Genomic DNA, 22,102 nt, shown 5'->3' with positions numbered 1-22,102 from the left:
TGTTCGTAGGTATATTCACTGGTGGAAAGGAATGAATTTACATATAAATAGGACATAATATAATGGGCTTGTTACAATAGATCGTATGACCCGCACTTGTTACACTGGGACATGAATCACCGGAAAAATGTGGGTGCAGCTATACACTCTCTGCCTATCCCAAACGCATTAACCAACAATGAACATGCAAATGTAATGTAGTTTTCCGTAGATTTAACCGCAACGCATAAGGAAGGTATGTAACAATAGCAGTACCTGCCAGATCCAGTAGCCTGAGCTTCTGCAGGTACCTCAGGGACCGGCTGGGCACCGACGTCAGCCCATCTTCCCTCAGCTCCAGCTCCCACAGGGTGTTGTCCAGGCCATAGAAAGCCTCCTCGTGGATGCTCTCGAGAGGGTTCTGACTGATCGCCAGCCGGTACAGACCTGGAATGTGGAGATGAGGGATGGTTTTTATGTTTTGAAAGGTTTTTACGTTGAGCGGGAGACGATGGAACGGGTACTTTTGTTAGGTACGCTAGGGTAGTCACGGTAGTTGTTAGTAGAGCCAATCATAATAGATTGCAAAGATAAGGTTGAGGGAGGTATTATAATAATATACCTACTTAATAATGTAAAAACTTAGCAACTCTTAAAAGTGATAAGGAGCTAGTGTTTAAAACAAAAAGCGCATTTTATCTTTCAGGGTATGAACGGAAACTTTATGAAAGAATTGTTAATAATAAAGTGCGCACTAAACTTGCTAACCCCTCGTGGAAAAGAGGGCAGAAACATTATGATAAACATCATGCCCCCGGAAAGTTCAGTAAACTTTCAAACTCAAAGAAAGTTAGTAAACAAATGTGAAAATTTTATCCAAACATTGGTGAAAGAGTAGTGAAGTAAACAAAGAATAAATATAATTAAGTATCCAATAACATTAGAGATTTGCAGAGAAGAAAATAACATAACTATGAAGAAAGAAAACTGCTTATTGCCGAGTCGTTCATTACTCTTTGTCCTATTTTTGTTGGCAGCATTTTACTCGAGAAGTAGTACTCGTATATTGTATGTTTAGCTGCTGAATTGATTAAAAACTGTAATTCACTCCCTCACTTAGCTGATGTTTTGAGTTTTTAAATGGCTGCAGGGGAAACTAATCTACATGTAAATTGAGTAAACATTTACAGAATTCTGGAGTAGCATAGGCTTTAAATTCGCGTACATTCGGCTTCATGTCTACAACAACTTGTAATTACGTTAACTCTCATTATGAAATATGTACGTAGGTAGGTATTTTTTCCTCAACACTTAAAATCACAAGTAGTTGTGATTTTAAGTGTTGAGGAAAAAATACTGTTACCTACAGATGTTCAAAGTTTTCAACATATTTTTTCCAAAGGTAAGCAAGAAGCAAGCGTCATGGATTTTCAAACTACATCAGTAAATACTCGGCATCTTTGAGGACATAGGTACATTATGTCCTCAAAGATGCCGGTCTCTCCTAATCAACCTTTAATTAGTGCCTTGGCGTGGACGGAATATCCGGTAGGCATAGTTTGTAAATTCCGAGGGCAAACATCTTTACATGGCACTAACAGAGTAACCTGCACTTGTTACAGTCGCTTGCAAAAATTCCGACTCTAGAACGAATAGCTCCCACCGTAAACTAACTTTCGACTGAGACCAGACATTTGTTTCTGGAAGATTCCACAAACTCACCAGTAGCCTGGAAGAACTGCGGCTCCAGATCTCTGATGCTGTTATGGTGCAGCTGCAGCGTAAACAGCTTGGAGCTGTTGACGGCAGCGGGCACTCGGCGCAGCGGAGCGTGGAGGCAGCTCACGATGCCGAGGTCCCCGGCCGGCTTGGAGCATGTGCAGAGAGCTTGGAACAAACATGGCGGGTGGCCCGTGTCCACGTGCAGCTGGAAGGAGTTTGGGGGTTTGGTCAGTTGAAGATAAGCGAGTCGGTGTTAGTGTTAGGTAAGATTGGCTAGCCAGATTAGCGTCTGTTGCTGACTGGAGATAATAATATAATTTAATATAATTTCTTTATTCAGATTACTAAGATCCAATTTTGTTAGTAGACATATTAAAATACAGTGTGTTAGTGAGTACTTAGAATATTTATAACTTAAAAACTATTATTTATTTAGGCCGACATGTTTGGCTACCCAATGTTTATACATTGGGCAGTCAAACCGGTCAACTATTATACCAAGGATGGTGTTGGCGCTGTCGCGGAATAATGAAATAATAATTTTGGGGTCGGGTTGTGAGTTTTAACATATTCTTAATTATATTATTAACAATTAGTACTATATGGCGCTGTCATTATCTTCTTTTTTATCAAATTATTCATGGAAATCAGTTGACCCATGTCTAAATACATTCGGTTATTTCTTATTTATGCGGGGTTTTTGTTTTCCGTACTCACAATTTACGAGTGCTATTATTTCCCTTGGGTCATTTTCTCGAGTTTGCCTGAGAGCCCTTGTATGAAATGGATAATTGCTTTTGACAAATAACAATTAAATAATTTTAACAAAGGTAGTTTAGTTTTTAATTCACATGATTCTAAGAGAAAATCAATCGTGGAAAAGATTAAAGTTTCAGTAGGATTTTATTTATAACCTCATAAATATAGAAGGTTCAAACAATAGTGTCCTCTGACCCGAATCACATTTAGAATACCTCTGGGACGACACACATTTCGGCTTTCGATGTGGCTTTTTGTCGTATTTTGTCGCGTTTCTGGCGCCCGGACTGGACATATGATTCCATTATGTGCGAAATGTTTTGAAATAAGGGATAATACAACACATAAGTTATATTTACAGGCACATTCAAACATGTAGAGAGGATGAAAATGAAAAGAAAAAATGATTTCTTTGACGCTTACTGTATTTGTATAGATATTAGTATGTACTATGTATTTGCCGCCTATTGAGTATAATCCGCTGTATAAAATTGTTATTTGTATATTAAAACATCAAGGTAAAGCATCAACTGTCGAGTAAATTTAGTTAAGTATATCTATCCATGTCACGCTTCTGTGTCGGTTTTGTTTCACGCGTTGGAGGGGAATGTAATATATCTAGAGATGTATAAAGTTACTTACTTCAGCGCCAGACAGCGAGGCCCAGATCATCAGCAGGAGGGTCACCACCACCAGCGCGTACCCGAACTTGATGATCGCCATCAGACTCTGCAACAAACAACACGGGATACGTTATAACACAGGATTCGTTAACAACACAGGATTCGTTAACAACACAGGATTCGTTAACAACACAGGATTCGTTAACAACACAGGATTCGTTAACAACACAGGATTCGTTAACAACACAGGATTCGTTAACAACACAGGATTCGTTAACAACACAGGATTCGTTAACAACACAGGATTCGTTAACAACACAGGATTCGTTAACAACACAGGATTCGTTAACAACACAGGATTCGTTAACAACACAGGATTCGTTAACAACACAGGATTGGTTAACACAGGATTCGTTAACAACACAGGATTCGTTATTACCAGGGACTTCTTATTCCTAGCCTTTTCCTTATTTAGGGTCAGCTTTGTGCGTCATGTCACGCCCTATTCTCTGTCATATCCACATTCACTCCGCACTCTCTCATATTTTCTTTCACGGAATCAAGCCACGTCGTTATAACCAGGGTATAACTAGGTACTTACCATTAAAAGTACCGACACAATTGGCCATGCTACCAATCCATGATATGTATTTTTTATAATTTATTTTGAAAATATAGACCATTTTAAGAAACTAATTTCGTTATTTTTGTATTTTATTCATTACAACTATTTTTAATATTTATTTTAAATTTGGCCGGCTGAATGTATGTGACTTCACATAAATGCATTATAGGATTTATCCTTGCCTGCGCTACAAAAAAAAGCAAAAGTGTTACTTAACGTCAGTGAGGTAGAATGTCATTGTCATCTAACTCTAAAATCATAACATTGTTAACCCCTCACCCGTCGGCGGCCATTTTGCATATTTCATCATTCAATATCGTTATTTCCGGGATGTAGGAGAAAAATACCACAATTTGTATATATTTATTTCATACCTACTTAATATATTATTTATTTAGATAATATTACGAGAAACAAGATTAAGTAAAAAGTATCGGGACTGGGTCAATAAAACAAAAAATGTTTGTTATTCATCCAAATTTATTTTATCACCTTCAAAGTATGCTCCTTCAGAAACGATACACATACGCCATTATACAGAATTATCCAATCATCACAACATTTTTTTTAACGCTGATTCCAGAGTTATTTTTAGTACTCGCGGCGATTTTTCCATTCATTGCACACATATAAGAAATAAATGTACAGGTTTTTAGTTCACATAGGCAATATCGCTCACTTAAATACGGCAAATCAGTAACATCTTTAGACATGGCGGGACATAATATGTGGACTATTTATTGTGCCCACCTTATAAAGGTTGGTTGACAGCCGAGGGGTTAAGCTCGAGGCAAATTTCGAGAGGCAGCATTTTCAAAATGAGCCCCTCTTGTTGCCATCGTAGTATCCACTCGTTTATTATTTATTCGTAGTAGAGTTTCAAAACAAGGTAGAAAAGATAAATATTCTTCTTGTAGTGCCTTTCCACCATTGGAACTCTCTTTGCAGCGCTCTCTATTCTTTACTAGTTTAAATATTTCTTCCACGGTTTTTACACCGGTCCACTCTTTTATATTGCACAGCCACGTCAATTTCCTCCTTCCAGGCCTTCTCTTTCCTTCTACTTCTGCCCATTTATAAATTAAATCAATTTTTCTACTTCTAACTCTCTGTAACAAATGGCAAAGATAAATAAACACACGATTTTGAAGTTTGCTTTTGACGTTAACATTTTTTTGTAGACAAATGCCACAGAGTACTTTGTTAATTGGCAAATGCATTATGTGCATAAATCCCAATAAATTTCTAATGGTAAGGTCAAATGAAGGTTATTAGTTTTTATTGAATAATTTAAAAAATAGAGACTTAATTTAAAATCTGATAACTAGAAAATGTTCAGAAAGCATATTCCTCGAAACGGTTTTAAGCATTCCATTCTTGTTCAGAAAGTTAGCATGGCCAATTACCAGAATTGCTACCTACAGCTTAGCGATCTAACGTCAGTTTTGTTGACAGATAATAAATCGCCTAGGGTTGTAGATTGCGAATATGCGCTGGACCGGTGGTGGTAAGGTAGCTGAAAGGAGCGCAAATTCTTCAGCACGAATTAATATTAAGGTGCTAAAGCACTATTAATTTCCAATAATATAGATGTGATAACATATCGCGGGAAACTGTAGGTACTGCTAAAATTTAAATCTCATAGTTCTTTAATATTAAAGTTTGGTTGAACACAGTACAAATTTATAGCAGTAAAGCATTAACAGCATCACACTCAGCTAAAGTTGATATACCTACCTGGTGAGCTGAATAATATATGGAAAACCCCCACCCGCTCATCAAAATCCATTTTATTAAAAGGGATTCTGGCACCGTCATAAAATAGGATACACATGATATATCAAGGCCCTTTGCGCAGTGGCTTTTCTCGGAAATCGAATCTTTTGTCTTTGCTACAAGTCAATTTTGCAGGATGTCGCAAATTTTGTTTGGTTTGTTTGGTAGCACGAGCTCTTTTGAAGATTGTGAAAATTACAAGGAAATTGGGTTTTTGTTTTGTCTCTTTCTACTTGCAGTTAATAATGTAAAATGTTGAGTCAAAACGAAGCGATGGACAGGCTGATGTATTAAGTATTAGTAATACCTTTAAATACCTAGATAACGCCCAAAGTCCTAAGGAAACGCTTAACATTGTTTTCACCAATCATGTTGTTCGGTATTCAAAATTATCATACAAAGCTATTTTTATTCAACAAAAAAGAGTTTTATAGAGTGCTCAGGCATATAAGTAAGATTAAAGTGGTAATTAATTAAAAGTAGCTATATAAAATATCTGAAAACCGTGTTATGTAAGTTATTAAATATGTGATTCACGTTAAATGAAGTTAGCCTACCTGTCCGTAGACATATCACGAAGCCTTACATAGACAGACAGACAGCTGAGCCCATATTTGTCGCGTGATATATTAGATGGCTTCCAAGCCAGCAGACGTCCTAATATCCTGGAGCCAGTGCCCGCCCCTCTACGCCTGTGAGTTGATATAAAATAACTCCGGAGCAATATCCGGTTCAAACGTCCACGTCTCCTTCAGTGAGACCGAATGTTGAGTAGAAAATAAATTAGATACTACTACTAGCTTCTTCCTACTTACTCCTAGGTTTCGTAGGTAAGTATATATCTTCGACCATTTAGGTATATATAAAATGAACAGGTTGTAGCAAAACTCTGGAGATCATTCTGATCAAATTTTGTTTTACGTCTTTTGGAAATTCGGTAAACACCCAGCCCTAGACAAGTCACACAGTCACCGTATTGCTATAGGGCTTGTACACAAAACTGAGTTGCGACGTCGCATTGCAAAAATCTACGACTGTTTTGACAGTTTTTCAGAGCAGATGCTCTGTCGCAGGTTTTTGCGATGCGACGTCGTAAAACGCAGTTTTCTGTACAGGCCCATACCGAAGTCACATCGATGAACAATAAAGAGCTTTTTGTTAGAGAAGTATTTAATATGTTCCTTGAAGCTCCTTCTTATATTTTATTTTCATCATCAAATACTCTTGATGACTGCATTACTAAATAACTAACAACTTTATTTGTCTAGTTGCCAATACCAACTCTTTTCTGTAGTAAGTAGGTATACTATTTATTTATACAAGTGGCATGTATAAATAAAGTGGTTTGCTATGTTTTACTCAGCCCCGGAAAAGCCACAGGCAGTCTTTATTTCTTTTATTTCTCCAAGATGTTAGGAGTTGAGAGCTAAGCGAGGCTTAGCGATTTTTTTATCTTCTTAAGTGAAGATAAAAAAAGCCAGGATGAGTTACAAAATGAAATAAAAGATTGTTTTTTTCAGTCGAGTGTTGCCATTGTATTGGTGTTAAACTAAGCAGCTTTTCTCCTTTTGCAGACAGTACTTGGGATCAGTGGAAAGTTAATTAAAAGTTTGGGCGTTGTTCTTTCTGATACGAACTTACACGAACATGTTTTATTCGATTCACTGACAGGTTTCAAAAGTTTTCTACTAATTTGGTGTTACCTACATACCTTGTTAAATACTCTTTGCATACCTCTGTAAACGTAACCAGTACATACAAAACAATATTACTGCAAATAGAAATAATAGAATAGTTAGCCTAAATATATCATATGGAAGCATGAAAGTTAATACCATATCGTTGATATCATTATTGATCTACATTATGTGTCTATGTGTAAGTATGTATTACGTAGCCCAATTCAGGTACACTGCAATTAATTGTAAATAGTATGAATTAGCTTGAAACTGTAAGCTATGCTTGACTAGAAGGAGTAGGGTACTAAGCCTTTGATTATAAACCCCCCTATAAGCTGAGCCGACTGTATTACGAATATAATCTTGCCAAAGATTTGCATACATAAACTTAGTCCCGTTTACTCTGGCGCGGCCAAGTTCAAGCGGGCTACTTGGGCAAAGCCTTTGTCTCAGCCTGGCGGTTTTAATTTATCGCCTCTTTTAAAATATAGCTGTGAGTCTGTGACTTATTTGGGAATTGTTTCGTTTTAGAGTACCAATTTTTTTGATGTTACAGTAAGGACTCTTGACGATTTATGACGATTAAAGAGGAAAATACTTATATCAATGTTTATTTAATTTGAAGAATGGTTAGTGAACAAATTATGACAGCAAATATTTCAGTTGCAACAAGCAAAACTTTCAAAGACATCCAATCCTAGTCAGATTTTTTGAATCACATACAGTCAAAGTGGAGCATATCATCGTGAGCTATCCTATTATCATCATAAGCTAACTCATTTTCTCATCTTACACTACCTTAAACATAACTCTGCAACAAGTTTACGTTGCAATCACGGCTACATCCTGTTACTCTATTCTGCAGGAAAATCCGACACTGGTGTTCCACATCCAGTACAAGCCAGATTTCACGTCCGATCTAAAACTTTGTTATGCATCAGAGAGCATAGCATTATCAATAATGGATCGAAATCTGTGCTGCACTCGCATTGGGTATTGAATCGATGCCGGCGGCAGTGCGGGCTGTCCGCGAAATAAAATGCAAAGGATTTGCGATTGGATAATCCGAATTGGAATATGGTCGTATCATCGTCTTTCTTTTGTTATTTATTACAGTGATTGTTACACAATATGCTTAGGGTGACTTGCACAAAACATTTTAAAAAAATACCTAAATTTATTGCGCTCTTGCTTTGACAGTATGCTTAGTGACTAGCAATAGATTTAATTTCGTTTCAATGTTTGGTGCAAGTCATCTTTTGTCACATTTTCAAAATACATAACGCTGTAATACCTACCTTATAATTGTGTTAAACACCAGTTGGACCTGGTTGGTAGTAGAATCAAACTTCACGAGTACAGATAGTAAAGTACATGCTAGATTGCTAGGGTACCTAGACTGTCGCTACGGCCGTAATTCTAAGTCCGCAGGGACAGAATGCAGTCGAAACATTTTTCCTACTGCAGCATTCAATAATTTAAAACAAAATATAGCCGTTACATATTCCCTAGACTCAGAGTAACGGAAATACTAGTATTTTCTAGTAGTCTGACACAAAATATTTAAAACAGTACTAACTCCTAGGCAAAACAAACTTTTTTCAGCAGGCGATAGGATACGATAACATAAAGCTACTATGTGTATTTTTACTACACAGATACAGATATACCTATCACATAAATGTAATTCAACAACGTAACCACAAACGTAATTATATAAATTCAACCGATATGAACCAATAATCCACTTTTAACATTACTCAAACATATCCACCTACATTTAAAGTCACCGTGCAAGCCGCCGCCGTCGATCCAATCTCAACATTGGGATGGAAAGCCTCGCTTAAACAAATACTGGGAAATGAGTCGGGAAGGAAATGCGAAAATATTGAGGGCCCCCTGATCGACCGAGGCACCTGTCTGCACACGTATCACGGGGCGCAAGACGCGCATGATAAGACTAAGCCAAAAAAACGGTACATATTAGCATTTTTTTGTAAACAATGTGTTTAGAATGGTATTTCATAGATTTATAAGGATTGACATGGTTAAACATCAATTAATCACCATCTTAGTTAATTTGGCAAGGCCCAAATTTTTCTCGCGCTAGTATTTTACCGACTGAGTGAGCATGCGAAACTTTTATCACGTCTTGTCTCTCGCACTCCCATGCTGTATATACATACTGGGTCTCATGATTTAGTCATGAACACGAGCTCGGTTTCTGGGCACTTTATTACAATTTCGCCATTGAATTTCTGTCGACGTAATAATATTCAATGTTCCAAACAAAACGCTGGGGTTGAGGATGCTGAATAAGAAATTTGCCGAAAGTGATTGTGGAAGTAGATAATCGCAGTTAATTCGATTTTTTTCTTAAAGAAACATCGTCAGGTTCTATTACCATAATCAATACGTTATTAAAATGGCGTTTATTCAGATTTTAAACTTCGAACTTAACTGTCGAGAGCGTATATGAAACAAGCAGCGCATAATTAAACAAACATATTAATATTCAGCACGAATACAAAAAGTTAATAAGATAAGTACTTATACTTTTTTTTAAATACCCAACGAATATTACCCACTTCGACCTCTCTTCGCATGCGAATACACTTCACCCTTCCGGCTCAGCGCAGCGGGCAGAAAAATAAGGATCAAAAATCCCTTCCGGTTTTTAAGTTAGATGATCTTTATAGTCCCAACGGGATACTTATCTTGAGTGTCTACGCTGTTAGAAAAGCCAAAAGATATATTGAGAAAGGTCTACCTAAAGAATTCCAAGAGATAATTCCGCTACTTAAAATTAGCTCAAATTACAATAGAAATAAAATCCCTATTTCGAGACTGTTAGAAACATTATCGTTAACACTTACCATGATTCCTGATATAAGTGCACTTGTCCATAAACTCTTGGCATTTGGGTCATTCACACATTGAATCGATGCAGAACTCGATTATTGCAGAATCAATAGAATCAATAGATGTAGCAAAACTCTGGATGTCATTCTGATCAAATTTTGTTTTACGACTTTTGAAATTCGGTAAACACACACTCTGTGTAAGTAAAATTGCACAGCCCTAGACAAGTCACATAGTCACCGTCACCGTATTGCCGTATAGGGCTTGTATACAAAACAAAACAGTTTTTCAGGGTAAATGCTTGATTACTGTCGCAGGTTTTGCGACGTCGTAACGCAGTTTTCTGTACAAGCCACGTACAAGCCCATACTAAAGTCACATTAATGAACAATAAAGAGCTTTTTGTTAGAGAAGTATTTACCTATGTTCCTGAAAGCTTCTACTTATATTTTATTTTCATCATCAAATACTCTTGATGACTGCATTACTAAATTACTAACAACTTTATTTGTCTAGTTGCCAATACCAACTCTTCTAAGTAGGTATAATATTTATTTATACAAGTGGCATGTATAAATAAAGTGGTTTGCTATGTTTTACTCAGCCCCGGAAAAGCCACACGCAGTCTTTATTTCTTTTATTTCTCCAAGATGTTAGGAGTTGAGAGCTAAGCGAGGCTTAGCGATTTTTTTATCTTCACTTAAGAGCCAGGATGAGTTACAAAATGAAATAAAAGATTGTTTTTTTTCGGTCGAGTGTAGCCATTGTATTGGTGTTAAACTAAGCAGCTTTTCTCCTTTTGCAGACAGTACTTGGGATCAGTGGAAAGTTAATTAAAAGTTTGGGCGTTGTTCTTTCTGATACGAACTTACACGAACATGTTTTATTCGATTCACTGACATGTTTCAAAAGTTTTGTACTAATTTGGTGTTACCTACATACCTCTGTAAACGTACCCGAGTACATGTACAAAACAACATTACTGAAAATATAATTAATACAATTAAATAGGTAGCCTAAATATACATAATTATTATTATGAAGCATGAAAGTTAATACCTTATCTTTAATATCATTATTGATTTACATTATGTGTCTATGTGTAAGTATGTATTACGTAGCCCAATCCAGATGCACTGCAATTAATTGTAAAATAGCGTGAATTAGCTTGAAACTGTAAGCCATGCTTGACTAGAAGGAGTAGCGTACTAAGCCTTTGATTATAAACCCCCCTATAAGCTGAGCCGACTGTATTACGAATATAATCTTGCCAAAGATTTGCATACATAAACTTAGTCCCGTTTACTCTGGCGCGGCCAAGTTCAAGCGGGCTACCTGGGCAAAGCCTTTGTCTCAGCCTGGCGGTTTTAATTTATCGCCCCTTTTTAATGTAGCTGTGAGTCTGTGACTTATTTGGAAATTGTTTCGTTTTCGAGTACCATTTTGTTTGATGTTACAGTAAGGACTCTTGACGATTTTTGACGATTAAAGAGGAAAATACTTATATCAATGTTTATTTAATTTGAAGACTGGTTAGTGAACAAATTATGACAGCAAATATTTCAGTTGCAACAAGCAAAACTTTCAAAGACATCCAATCCTAATCAGATTTTTTGAATCACATACAGTCAAAGTGGAGCATATCATCGTGAGCTATCCTATTATTATCATAAGCTAACTCATTTTCTCATCTTACACTACCTTAAACATAACTCTGCAACAAGTTTACGTTGCAATCACGGCTACATCCTGTTACTCTATTCTGCAGGAAAATCCAACACTGGTGTTCCATATCCAGTACAAGCCAGATTTCACGTCCGATCTAAAACTTTGTTATGCATCAGAGAGCATAGCATTATCAATAATGGATCGAAATCTGTGTTGCACTCGCATTGGGTATTGAATCGATGCCGGCGGCAGTGCGGGCTGTCCGCGAAATAAAATGCAAAGGATTTGCGATTGGATAATCCGAATTGGAATATCATCGTCTTTCTTTTGTTATTTATTACAGTGATTGTTACACCATATGCTTAGAGTGGCTTGCACAAAACATTTAAAAGAAATTACCTAAATCTATTGCGCTCTTGCTTTGACAGTATGCTGAGTGACTAGCAATAGATTTAATTTCGTTTCAATGTTTGGTGCAAGTCATCCTTTGACACATTTTCAAAAGATGCATAACGCTGTAATACCTACCTTATAATTGTGTTAAACACTAGTTGGACCTGGTTACACCGCCTGGTGCCACCGTTAGAATCAAACGAGTACAGATAATAAAGTACATGCTAGATTGCTAGGGTACCTAGACTGTCGCTACGGCCGTAATTCTAAGCCCCCAGGGACTGACTGCAGTCGAAACATTTTTCCTACTGCAGCATTCAATAATTTAAAACAAAATATAGCCGTTACATATTCCCTAGACTGAGAGTAACGGAAACACTAGTATTTTCTAGTAGTCTGACACAAAATATTTAAAACAGTACTAACTCCTAGGCAAAACAAACTTTTTTCAGCAGGCGATAGGATACGATAACATAAAGCTACTAATTGTATTTTTACTACACAGATACAGTTATACCTATCACATAAATTCAACAACGTAACCACAAACGTAATTATATAAATTCAACCGATATCAACCAATAATCCACTTTTAACATTACTCAAACATATCCACCTACATTTAAAGTCACCGTGCAAGCCGCCGCCGTCGATCCAATCTCAACATTGGGATGGAAAGCCTCGCTTAAACAAATACTGGGAAATGAGTCGGGAAGGAAATGCGAAAATATTGAGGGCCCCCTGATCGAGGCACCTGTCTGCACACGTAGCACGGGGCGCAAGACGCGCATGATAAGACTAAGCCAAAAAAACGGTACATATTAGCATTTTTTTGTAAACAATGTGTTTACAATGGTATTTGATAGATTTATAAAGATTGACATGGTTAAACATCAATTAATCACCATCTTAGTTAATTTGCGCAAATTTTTCTCGCGCTAGTATTTTACCGACTGAGTGAGCGCCATGCGAAACTTTTATCACGTCTTGTCTCTCGCGCTCCCATGCTGTATATACATACTGGGTCTCATGATTTAGTCATGAACACGAGCTCGGTTTCTGGGCACTTTATTACAATTTCGCCATTGAATTTCTGTCGACGTAATAATATTCAATGTTCCAAACAAAACGCTGGGGTTGAGGATGCTGAATAAGAAATTTGCCGAAAGTGATTGTGGAAGTAGATAATCGCAGTTAATTAGATTTTTTTCTTAAAGAATCATCGCCAGTTTCTATTACCATAATCAATACGTTATTAAAATGGCGTTTATTCAGATTTTAAACTTCGAAATTAACTGTCGAGAGGGTATATGAAACAAGCAGCGCATAATTAAACAAACATATTAATATTCAGCACGAATACAAAAAGTTAATAAGATAAGTACTTATACTTTTTTTTAAATACCCAACGAATATTAACCCACTTTGACCTCTCTTCGCATGCGAATACACTTCACCCTTCCGGCTCAGCGCAGGAGGCAGAAAAATAAGGATCAAAAATCCCTTCCGGTTTTTAAGTTAGATGATCTTTATAGCCCCAACGGGATACTTATCTTGAGTGTCTACGCCGTTAGAAAAGCTAAAAGAGATATTGAGAAAGGTCTACCTACAGAATGCGAACAGATAATTCCTCTACTTAAAATTAGGTCAAATTACAATAGAAATAAAATCCCTATTTCGAGACTGTTAGAAACATTATCGTTAGCACTTACCATGATTCCTGATATAAGTGCACTTGTCCATAAACTCTTGGCATTTGGGTCATTCACACATTGAATCGATGCAGAACTCGATTATTGCAGAATCGTCAGTTACTACACTACACACACTGCGTTGAACACTGGCGATGTTTGTGTCTCACTGCACGGTCACTGCTTCACAACACTGAAAACAAAAGAAAAGTTTGTGAGGAAAATGGAAATATGTATAACGATTACTACAAGCTTTTGTGATAAAACATATATAACCACCTAAGTATATACATATTATGTACAATATAACTTCGAGCGAGAGATTGAAGTTTTACATGACTGTCCAATGGTCCATGACCCTAAGATTAACAGCACGGATTAACAAATCTAGAAATTGGCCAAAACATATTGATGAAACATAGTAAATTACGTAATAAGAATTTGATGATAGTTAAAAAATAATTGAAGATCGAGTTTTCAACTTTTATAAGTCTACAAATAGGTAGGTCCTATAGCGTTTTATAAGAAAATTCTCGTAAAAACCACGAGTCCGGACCGAAATATGCACAAAGGTCCGCAACTGACATCAATCACCCGCGAGCGAGGGCCAACTTTTACCGAATTTCCAGTTGCTGTGCTCGACACGACTAGCTCTACAATCTGCTTTTCTGAATTTTCTACTAGAAACGGAATAATTATTTTTAGAAGGATAATTATTTGTCGCCCACAAATGGTCTGACTACTTTTTTAAGAACTGAAAAATATAAAATATGGACAAACATAAAATAGTCTTAATCATACTGTCTATTCATACGATCCGCACCGTATGACAAGTGTTTGCTTGGTTTTGTGCTCACTCTACGCAATTTTCTATGTAACGCACGCCCAGTAAGTCTACTGGGAACGAAGCCTACAGACAATTAATACAAATCATTTATTCATAAAAACATATAAGTCACAAACATGCATTATATCCACTAGAAGTTTCGTCAAAAAAACGAAGCCTTAAACTCTTACTTTTCAAAGTGGGAAAATAAAAAATATTTTAGGTATGTATAAGTTCTGAGTTTTATTTGAACAAATTGAAAAAAGGTACTTCTAATTCAACCCTTCATGTTCATCTGCTAAATGAGATGTGTGCAAAATTAATAACGTCGAGGGACGATGCGACGAGACCGCGGACAGGGCTGGACGTGTGAAGAATAACGTTCATATACGTGACAACATCGTAAAGAAACCCCTTCGGGCTTTACTACGAACACAAAGATTTCGATTTACGTATAGAGAGTAAGTTAGAACTAAAATCAAATATACCGAGCCAACGCTTTTACCTTATTGTAACCCTTTCTAAAACCCTGTGTAGCGTCGATAGTCACAGTTTTCGAGGAAGATGTACCTATTGAAATTAATACACTCGAGAGCAATGAAAAAGTTCCAGTGACGTTAGGTAATAGCCCCAAATTAGTCCTAAACGGAAGAGACTAGTTTTATGACGCCGTCTGCAATATTGAAGTCAGAGCAGCTCATCAGAATGGGTAATTTGGTGTCGATTTTTTTTAAGTGGAACTTTTTAATTGCTCGTGAGTGCATTAGTAAGTAGGTACCTACTTATCGATGAAACAAGAAGTGATCAGCACGAAGCCGGATGAATGTTTCAGAGCGGTCTCATTTTAAGTTGCTAAATCCAGATTAGTGTCGAAGCGCGACCCACGACTGAAATTAGGTCACTTTGGGTTCACGTCGCCAGTAATTAGATTAACCTTATATTATAGGCTGAAAAATGTAAGGGTAGTGTGTGTTGTGGTGGAGGCCGGGTCACCTAACTACTTCATTATTAAGTAAGTAGGTAGGTATTTTACTTTTTTGTCGATGATAAATACTTAATAGAAATTGTTCAGAGAGGACCTAAACGCAAAATCGTATGTTAGTATGACGATGTGTGTATCTATAAACACATAGAGATGCATGGATACATCAATTGGGTAGTCTATCAGAACTCAGGAGTTCAGGACTATGGCGTTTAAAACAGCTAGTACATTTTGGCAAATGTATAGTTTTTTAATGTATAGTTAGCAAAAAATCGCATACTCTACTATTTTGTCGAAATTAATTCATACCTTTTATTTCCAAACTTGCGGGAAATGGCCCTTACGTACTATGAATGCTATAGACCAGTTTAGTTACTACCAAACTTATTTTACGATCTAAATTCAGCTTCGGTCGAGCCTGTTAGAGAAGGTTTTGCCTACGGGCCTCTGTTTAGTTTTAGGTTCTCCGTTTTAGTTTATTACCAGACTAAAAGTTATGTTATTAAATTCTAACTACATCGCTACTTATTGTTCCTAGACTGGTGAAGTTTGGAAGCTGCCAGGTAATTAGTTATCGAATTTAATAACTAGTTACCTGATTAGGTATTAAAATTAATACCCAGTTGCCTGCTTACTAATAACAATAACCTACCAATATTAATAATGTTGAAACTTTTAAGCAGGGATTTTGGTAAATGGGTTGGGATATTTTGTTTACAAGTTCAGTAAGGTCCACTTGCGCAGACCTGGGTTAGCGAATTAACTCGGAGATATTTGACATAAGGAGGGTTAGTTTATTAATTTGTCTTGCATCGCTGAAATATGAGCGCTAACCTTGGGATAAACTCTTAAATATTTAACCCCCCAATATTGGAGGGTTAAGACGCTAACCCGGCTTACGTCAAAAGAAAAGGTTTTTATCAATATTCTTGTATTCGTTGGAAATGTTTGATTATGATGATTAACTCAACATTCTTATATTTTTCCCCTATCTAGCAAAGTAGCAAATGGTCCCACTTGTGAAATTAATTCACTTGTGAAGAGCACGATGGTGTGGTTACATATATATATGCTCACGACTATGACTGTAATGTAGTTACTCAGAGGTGACTCACCCACTTTTCGCTGTACATTTTTGTACTCACGTGATAGGTCGCGAGCCGTATCGCGAAAGAGTACAATGCAGTTTAGGGTACACATTTAGATCACGATGTTTTTTTCACCGTAAGAGCTATGATTACATTTTTGGAGATATTGTGTAGAGTAGGTAGAAAATAATACTCAGAGTGGACAGAATAATAATTTATTTACAGAAAATAAGCCTACTTATACGCGCGGTGCTGACTTAAATACTCGTGGCGTTGGGAATGCACGGGGACTCGTTCCTTTTCTGCGCTGTCGGAGGCTCTCCTCTCCGAGCTGCCGCGGTGACGGTGGTGGTCGCTGCTGCTGCTTGCTTGAGCTTGCTGAACAGTTCTTTTCGGAACTCCCTCTTTGTTTCCAGAAACAGCTCTTTACAGGGCTATCTTTGCTGTTATCTAAAGCACAACTTGCAACCGCGATGTGTTCAATAAAATCAATACTTGCTGTTGTTATTGGTTGAGTATTGCTTGCTGGTACGGTTAGATTGAAGAGAGCTGCTTATGATAAGGTTCTTGAACGTTTTGTGGTAAGTAGAATGTGTGGTAGTAAGTTGCCACACATTGTACTTAAATTCCAAAGAACTCATTGGTATGTAACTGCGCTAGGATCCAAACACACATCTTTTGTGTGAGAAGCGAGCGCTTACCCGACTGAGCTACCGCCGTTTCTTTTCAATTTTTTATAATTTTCGTAATAATACAAGGAAATCACAAATATGACACTTTGTAAACAAATTACTGACAGATTGCGAAAATGGAAATAGAGAGGGATAGTTTTATCCAAAGACGTGAGGTGAAAACGAGATAGAAGACAATGTTTTTTTACGGCAATAGAAACTTGGTCCCTTTCAGCCTGGAACGGGACATAGATTCACAGAGTGCAAAAAGAAACGTCAGGTTAGCTAACTCAGGGTTATTTTCCATTAGCGCAATCAAAAGTCCGGGTTAAAATTTTACAAAGTTAACCCTGAGTTAGTTACCTCTGAGTTTATATTTTTAACCCTGTGATCCACGCAAGTGGGCCTAAGGAGATTGAAATTCCTTGGCGTGTTTATCATAGACTATAGACCCTGTTGGGTTTTGAACTTTCACTAACATAGGTCTCATGAGAAAATATTATATAGTTAGTCCTAAGCATATCATAGCTAAATTTATAAAATAGAAAGGTACCTAATATGTTCAAACTGATCGAAAAATAACTTAATATTTTTAATGCTGAAATAGTTTTAGTTTAGCTACTGACCTGTCGACCGAAGTAATGAATTTTCTGCTTCCTCTTCTAAAAATAGTAAGGAACAGTTTGTTTACTGTTCTAAACATAGCTTCACTTAATTACAAATGCCTTTTCGTCTAACTAACTGGACTAATGGGGGGTATATTTTATCAGTCTAGAACTGTAGAAGCTACAGAATTAGTTCAGTCCTACTTGTTGGTATTTTTCTTAAATCTGAACCACATCTGTGACCGGGGGAAGTAACTTTAAATAGTATCCTGGTAGTTGGCTGATTTATACCATAATGATTTATACCACTAATATCGGACGTAAAATATACAATTTTTTTTATCCCGGATTTCCCACGGGAAAACTTTTTAAGGCGAAGCGTAGCTCGCGGGAACTGCTAGTTTCATTATATTTTCTGTCTATCAATGTAGTATTTTCAGAAAAATAAATTCGAATACTGTACTTACCTATGTATTTCTTAACTGTAGTTTACAATAAAATTCTACTATAAATTTATCTTCGTCTAAAGTTAAAGATCCGTATTTCTCCGAAACCACATATTTCTTGCTGTGCTTTGATTTCACAAATGAGTTTCTACGAATTTCGTTTATTTTCCAAGCATGCATTAGGCTGATTAAAAGTAAGTAAGTACCTGATCTGACTTTCCATTTAGGTAATATCCAGTATCCACACGCCTAAATCACCTGAATATCTTGTGAACGAGACCGTGATTGGGTGATGGGTAAGAAGCCCGGTGTACGATAGTATCTGGGTGAATTTCCCGCAGCCAAAAATTGCGTGGCATCAATGAAATCGGTACTAAAAAACCAAGTTATAATTTTCTAATATTTTTTTCCGGTTAAGTGAAATAGTTATCTATGTGTAGCACTAAATATTTTATTAATAGGATTAATGGATATTTAAAAAAAAAATATTAAACCTCCAAATCTTTCATTGCCGTGTCTGTCCCCACGTCACCACGTTTTGTATTATTCTTCATTGATGAAAAAATATTGAGTATTGATAGTTAAACTTAGTTTCATTTGATACATTAATAGTTAAAGTATTGTCACGGAATACATTTATTGAAATATATAAAGAATATAACGAACGGTAAGTGAAAATTCATGTGTCCCAGAACTTCTGTTCATCGCCGTGTCCTAAACATGATCAAGGATATTGTTTTACCTATGAACTTGGGTGCCCCCCTCAGTGCGCTAATCGTTTCTTACAAGTGTCGCCTAACTGCTCGACGTGGAAGGAGGTACATCGGTGCCCGCGTTTTTGCGCTATAGTGAAAATCAGTAAAAAAATTGGGGACTGGACATTTTTTCTTTCATTGCCGTGGATAGATATAACTTCTATAAAAATTAAGTTTGTCTTCTAGAGTAAGCATTCAAAAGAAAGCTTTTTGAAAATATTTAACTTATAAAGTGTTTATTTCTTCGAATAGTTAATACTTTTTTAGTTATTTATATTTAATGCCTTGGTTTTCATCGCCATGCTTTCATTTCCGTGGCTTCCGTGGCCAATATTTGCTATGGCAATGAAAAAAAAGCCACGGCAATGAAAAAAATTTCATTGCCATGTCCTGTAAAATAATTTGTATTCATTGCCGTGGTTAGGTTATTCATTTCCGTGGCCAGGTTATTCATTTCCGTGACTTATGTTTTCATCGCCGTGGTATGTATGATTAGGCAAAGTAACATATCTTTACCATCTTTTACCTGTAATACAGGTAATACCGATCACTGACATATTACCTACAGGACTAGTCAAATTACCTCTTTTTGCAGTGCGTTAAGACGGGTGCGTATCGAGATGTATAAAAACGAAATATATAATATTACATTAATAATAACAATCACAACATAATTATAATGAACGTTATGTATAAATAAGATCGGTGGTAGCTCAGTCGGGTAAGCGCCCGCTTCCCACGCCAGTGATGCGGGTGCGAATTCCAGCGCTGACATGTACCAATGTGTTCCTTTGAATTTAAATACAATGTATACCATCGCTTTTACGGTGAAGGAAAACATCGTGACGAATCCTGCATATCTACCTATAGATTTAGCATATCTAGATAATATGTGAACCCAGCCACCCCCTGTGGACCAGCGTGGTGGGAAATGGTCCAAGCTTAGAAAGGCAGCTTAGACCTTGGAATAGAATATTCACATTGCACAAAGGTCCCATTCGAGAGAGCCAGGTGCAGGTACTTACACCTCCCACAGATAGTAGAATAGAATATAATAGACCATACATCTCTGCAGGAACTCAGCTGGATGCTAAGTGGCCTTAATGCTGCTTGCAACGTGTAGGCCTCCGTATGTACTTGGGCAAGACAAAAGTCATGTAGAATGTTCACATAAAACCGGAGCCGGTGATCGTTCGTGAGACAACTATCGAAGTTGTGCAATAATATGACTACCGGAGGCAGACTATTCGGCTAGGCAGAAGCAACTTCGACAAGGAGGCTGAAAGGCGCATCCAACAGTCTTCAACCATTGCGCCCTGCCAGTTATGAAATATGGTGCAGAGACGTGGACACTGATGATGGGACTGGTCCACCGATTTAAAGTCACTCAGCGTGCTATGGAGAGAGCTATGCTTAGGGTTTCTCATATGGATGGTATCAGAAAAGAGGTTATACGTCAGAGGACTAAGGTTACCAACATAGCTGTCAAAATATGCAAGCTTAGGCAGGTAGCCGTTAGTGACTGGATTCGGAAGACCGAGGACCGAGTGTTGTGGCGCTCCTTGGGAGAGGCCTATGTCCAGCATTGGATGATTATAGGCAGATGATGATAACATGTACATTTCATATTATTATACCAATTAAAATATACTATGATTTAGCATAAAGTTCACCAGCACCACAACCTAAAGATAGGTGCGATAACGAGAAAAGCGAGGAGGAGCGGTTAAGTGCACATGTTCATCAAAAGCGAAGCGGGGCTACATGGGGAGACGCTCTATGTTTAGGTTTTGGTGCAAGGAGTTTTGACTGCGTTTTTATTATTGGCGCTATGTAGGGAGACGCTTAGCTGACCAACATGTGCACCTAACCGCACCTATCTTTATATTTTGGTGCTACGTGTTTTGCCGGTGTTGTGTAATTCTGCACAGATTATGTCATATTATAGTATATTTTATGAATTTTACATAAAATGAACAGTATAAAAATTGGATATTATACCTTATGAAAATATAGATGTTATAGGTAAGGTTTATGATCAAGGTTTGTGAACGTTATTAGTGTGAAATGAAACATTTTCTTTCATACGTCGCAATACGGACCCCACAATGCTACTTAGAGAATTCCATACTATATTCTTATTTTTTATACATACTGTCGTTCTTTCTTTCGTTCCAATATCTCTCCAAATATTTCTGCCATACATACCTGTCTAAGTTTACGTTTACCTCACAGTCTTTTTAAAAAAATGCAGTGGATTGATTCTTTTATTTCCATTTTATACAGTTCTTTCATTGCCGTGGAAGTTTGTTTCATTGCCGTGGGCCTTTGTTTCATTGCCATGGACGCTTATTTCATTGCCGTGAACGCATGTTTCATCGCCGTGGCACGAAATATTTAATCATCCGTATCTCGTTCAGTTTTTAACTTATCTGCTACCCATTTAGTAAGAACACTAACATTAACAAAAACTTTAATAAAAGCGTTTTTCTTATATAAAAAACCTTAAGATAAAAAAGTCCACGGAAATGAAGATTTTTTAGGACTTGTTGAAATCCACCCATCTAGGGTGTTTGCAGAATGCTTTTTAAGTTGGTACTTGATGAAAAGAAGTTATTAAATTTTCACGCAAGAAGAATCATCCATCTCTCCTCTTTGTTTGCCTCGTACCTAAGTAAAATATCTAAAAAGAACATTCTAATAATAATACTTAATATAATTTTAACGCGTTAAGGTTTTGTTTCCTAGCGTACGCTAAGGTCGCGTCACCTTGACCTCAGGGCGGTCTCAAGGTGGCTGAGTGCGGTGAAAGATTTCCTCGCGTGCAGATTTAGAGTACCGTAGTGAAATTCTATAAACACCCTTTCAAGGGACGCGTCAAAACAGAGGTTTCACCCAACGGAAATATACTGACCTATATTCAGTTGGGGTACGATTATCGGGACTTTGAAA

At 37.1% G+C, this 22,102-nt stretch overlaps 1 protein-coding gene across 1 annotated transcript in view; it reads right to left on the bottom strand.

Annotated features, from left to right (window-relative positions):
* The window catches only part of LOC105382045 (chaoptin), a 41,733-nt gene that overhangs the window by 8,894 nt on the left and 10,737 nt on the right, over positions 1 to 22,102 (bottom strand). The window contains exons 2-5 of the mRNA XM_048621654.1: positions 13,799 to 13,970; positions 3,103 to 3,189; positions 1,702 to 1,906; positions 256 to 426 (exon numbers count right to left, since the gene is read on the bottom strand). Of these exons, the coding sequence (XP_048477611.1) occupies positions 256 to 426; positions 1,702 to 1,906; positions 3,103 to 3,189; positions 13,799 to 13,801 (466 nt within the window). The 5' untranslated portion in view covers positions 13,802 to 13,970. The remainder of the gene's footprint in view (positions 1 to 255; positions 427 to 1,701; positions 1,907 to 3,102; positions 3,190 to 13,798; positions 13,971 to 22,102) is intronic.

Source organism: Plutella xylostella, chromosome 6 (assembly GCF_932276165.1).
Source record: "Plutella xylostella chromosome 6, ilPluXylo3.1, whole genome shotgun sequence".
Classification (NCBI taxonomy): domain Eukaryota; kingdom Metazoa; phylum Arthropoda; class Insecta; order Lepidoptera; family Plutellidae; genus Plutella; species Plutella xylostella.
The sequence above is the reverse complement of the archived record's forward strand: the minus strand, read 5'-3'. Positions and strand labels throughout refer to the sequence as shown.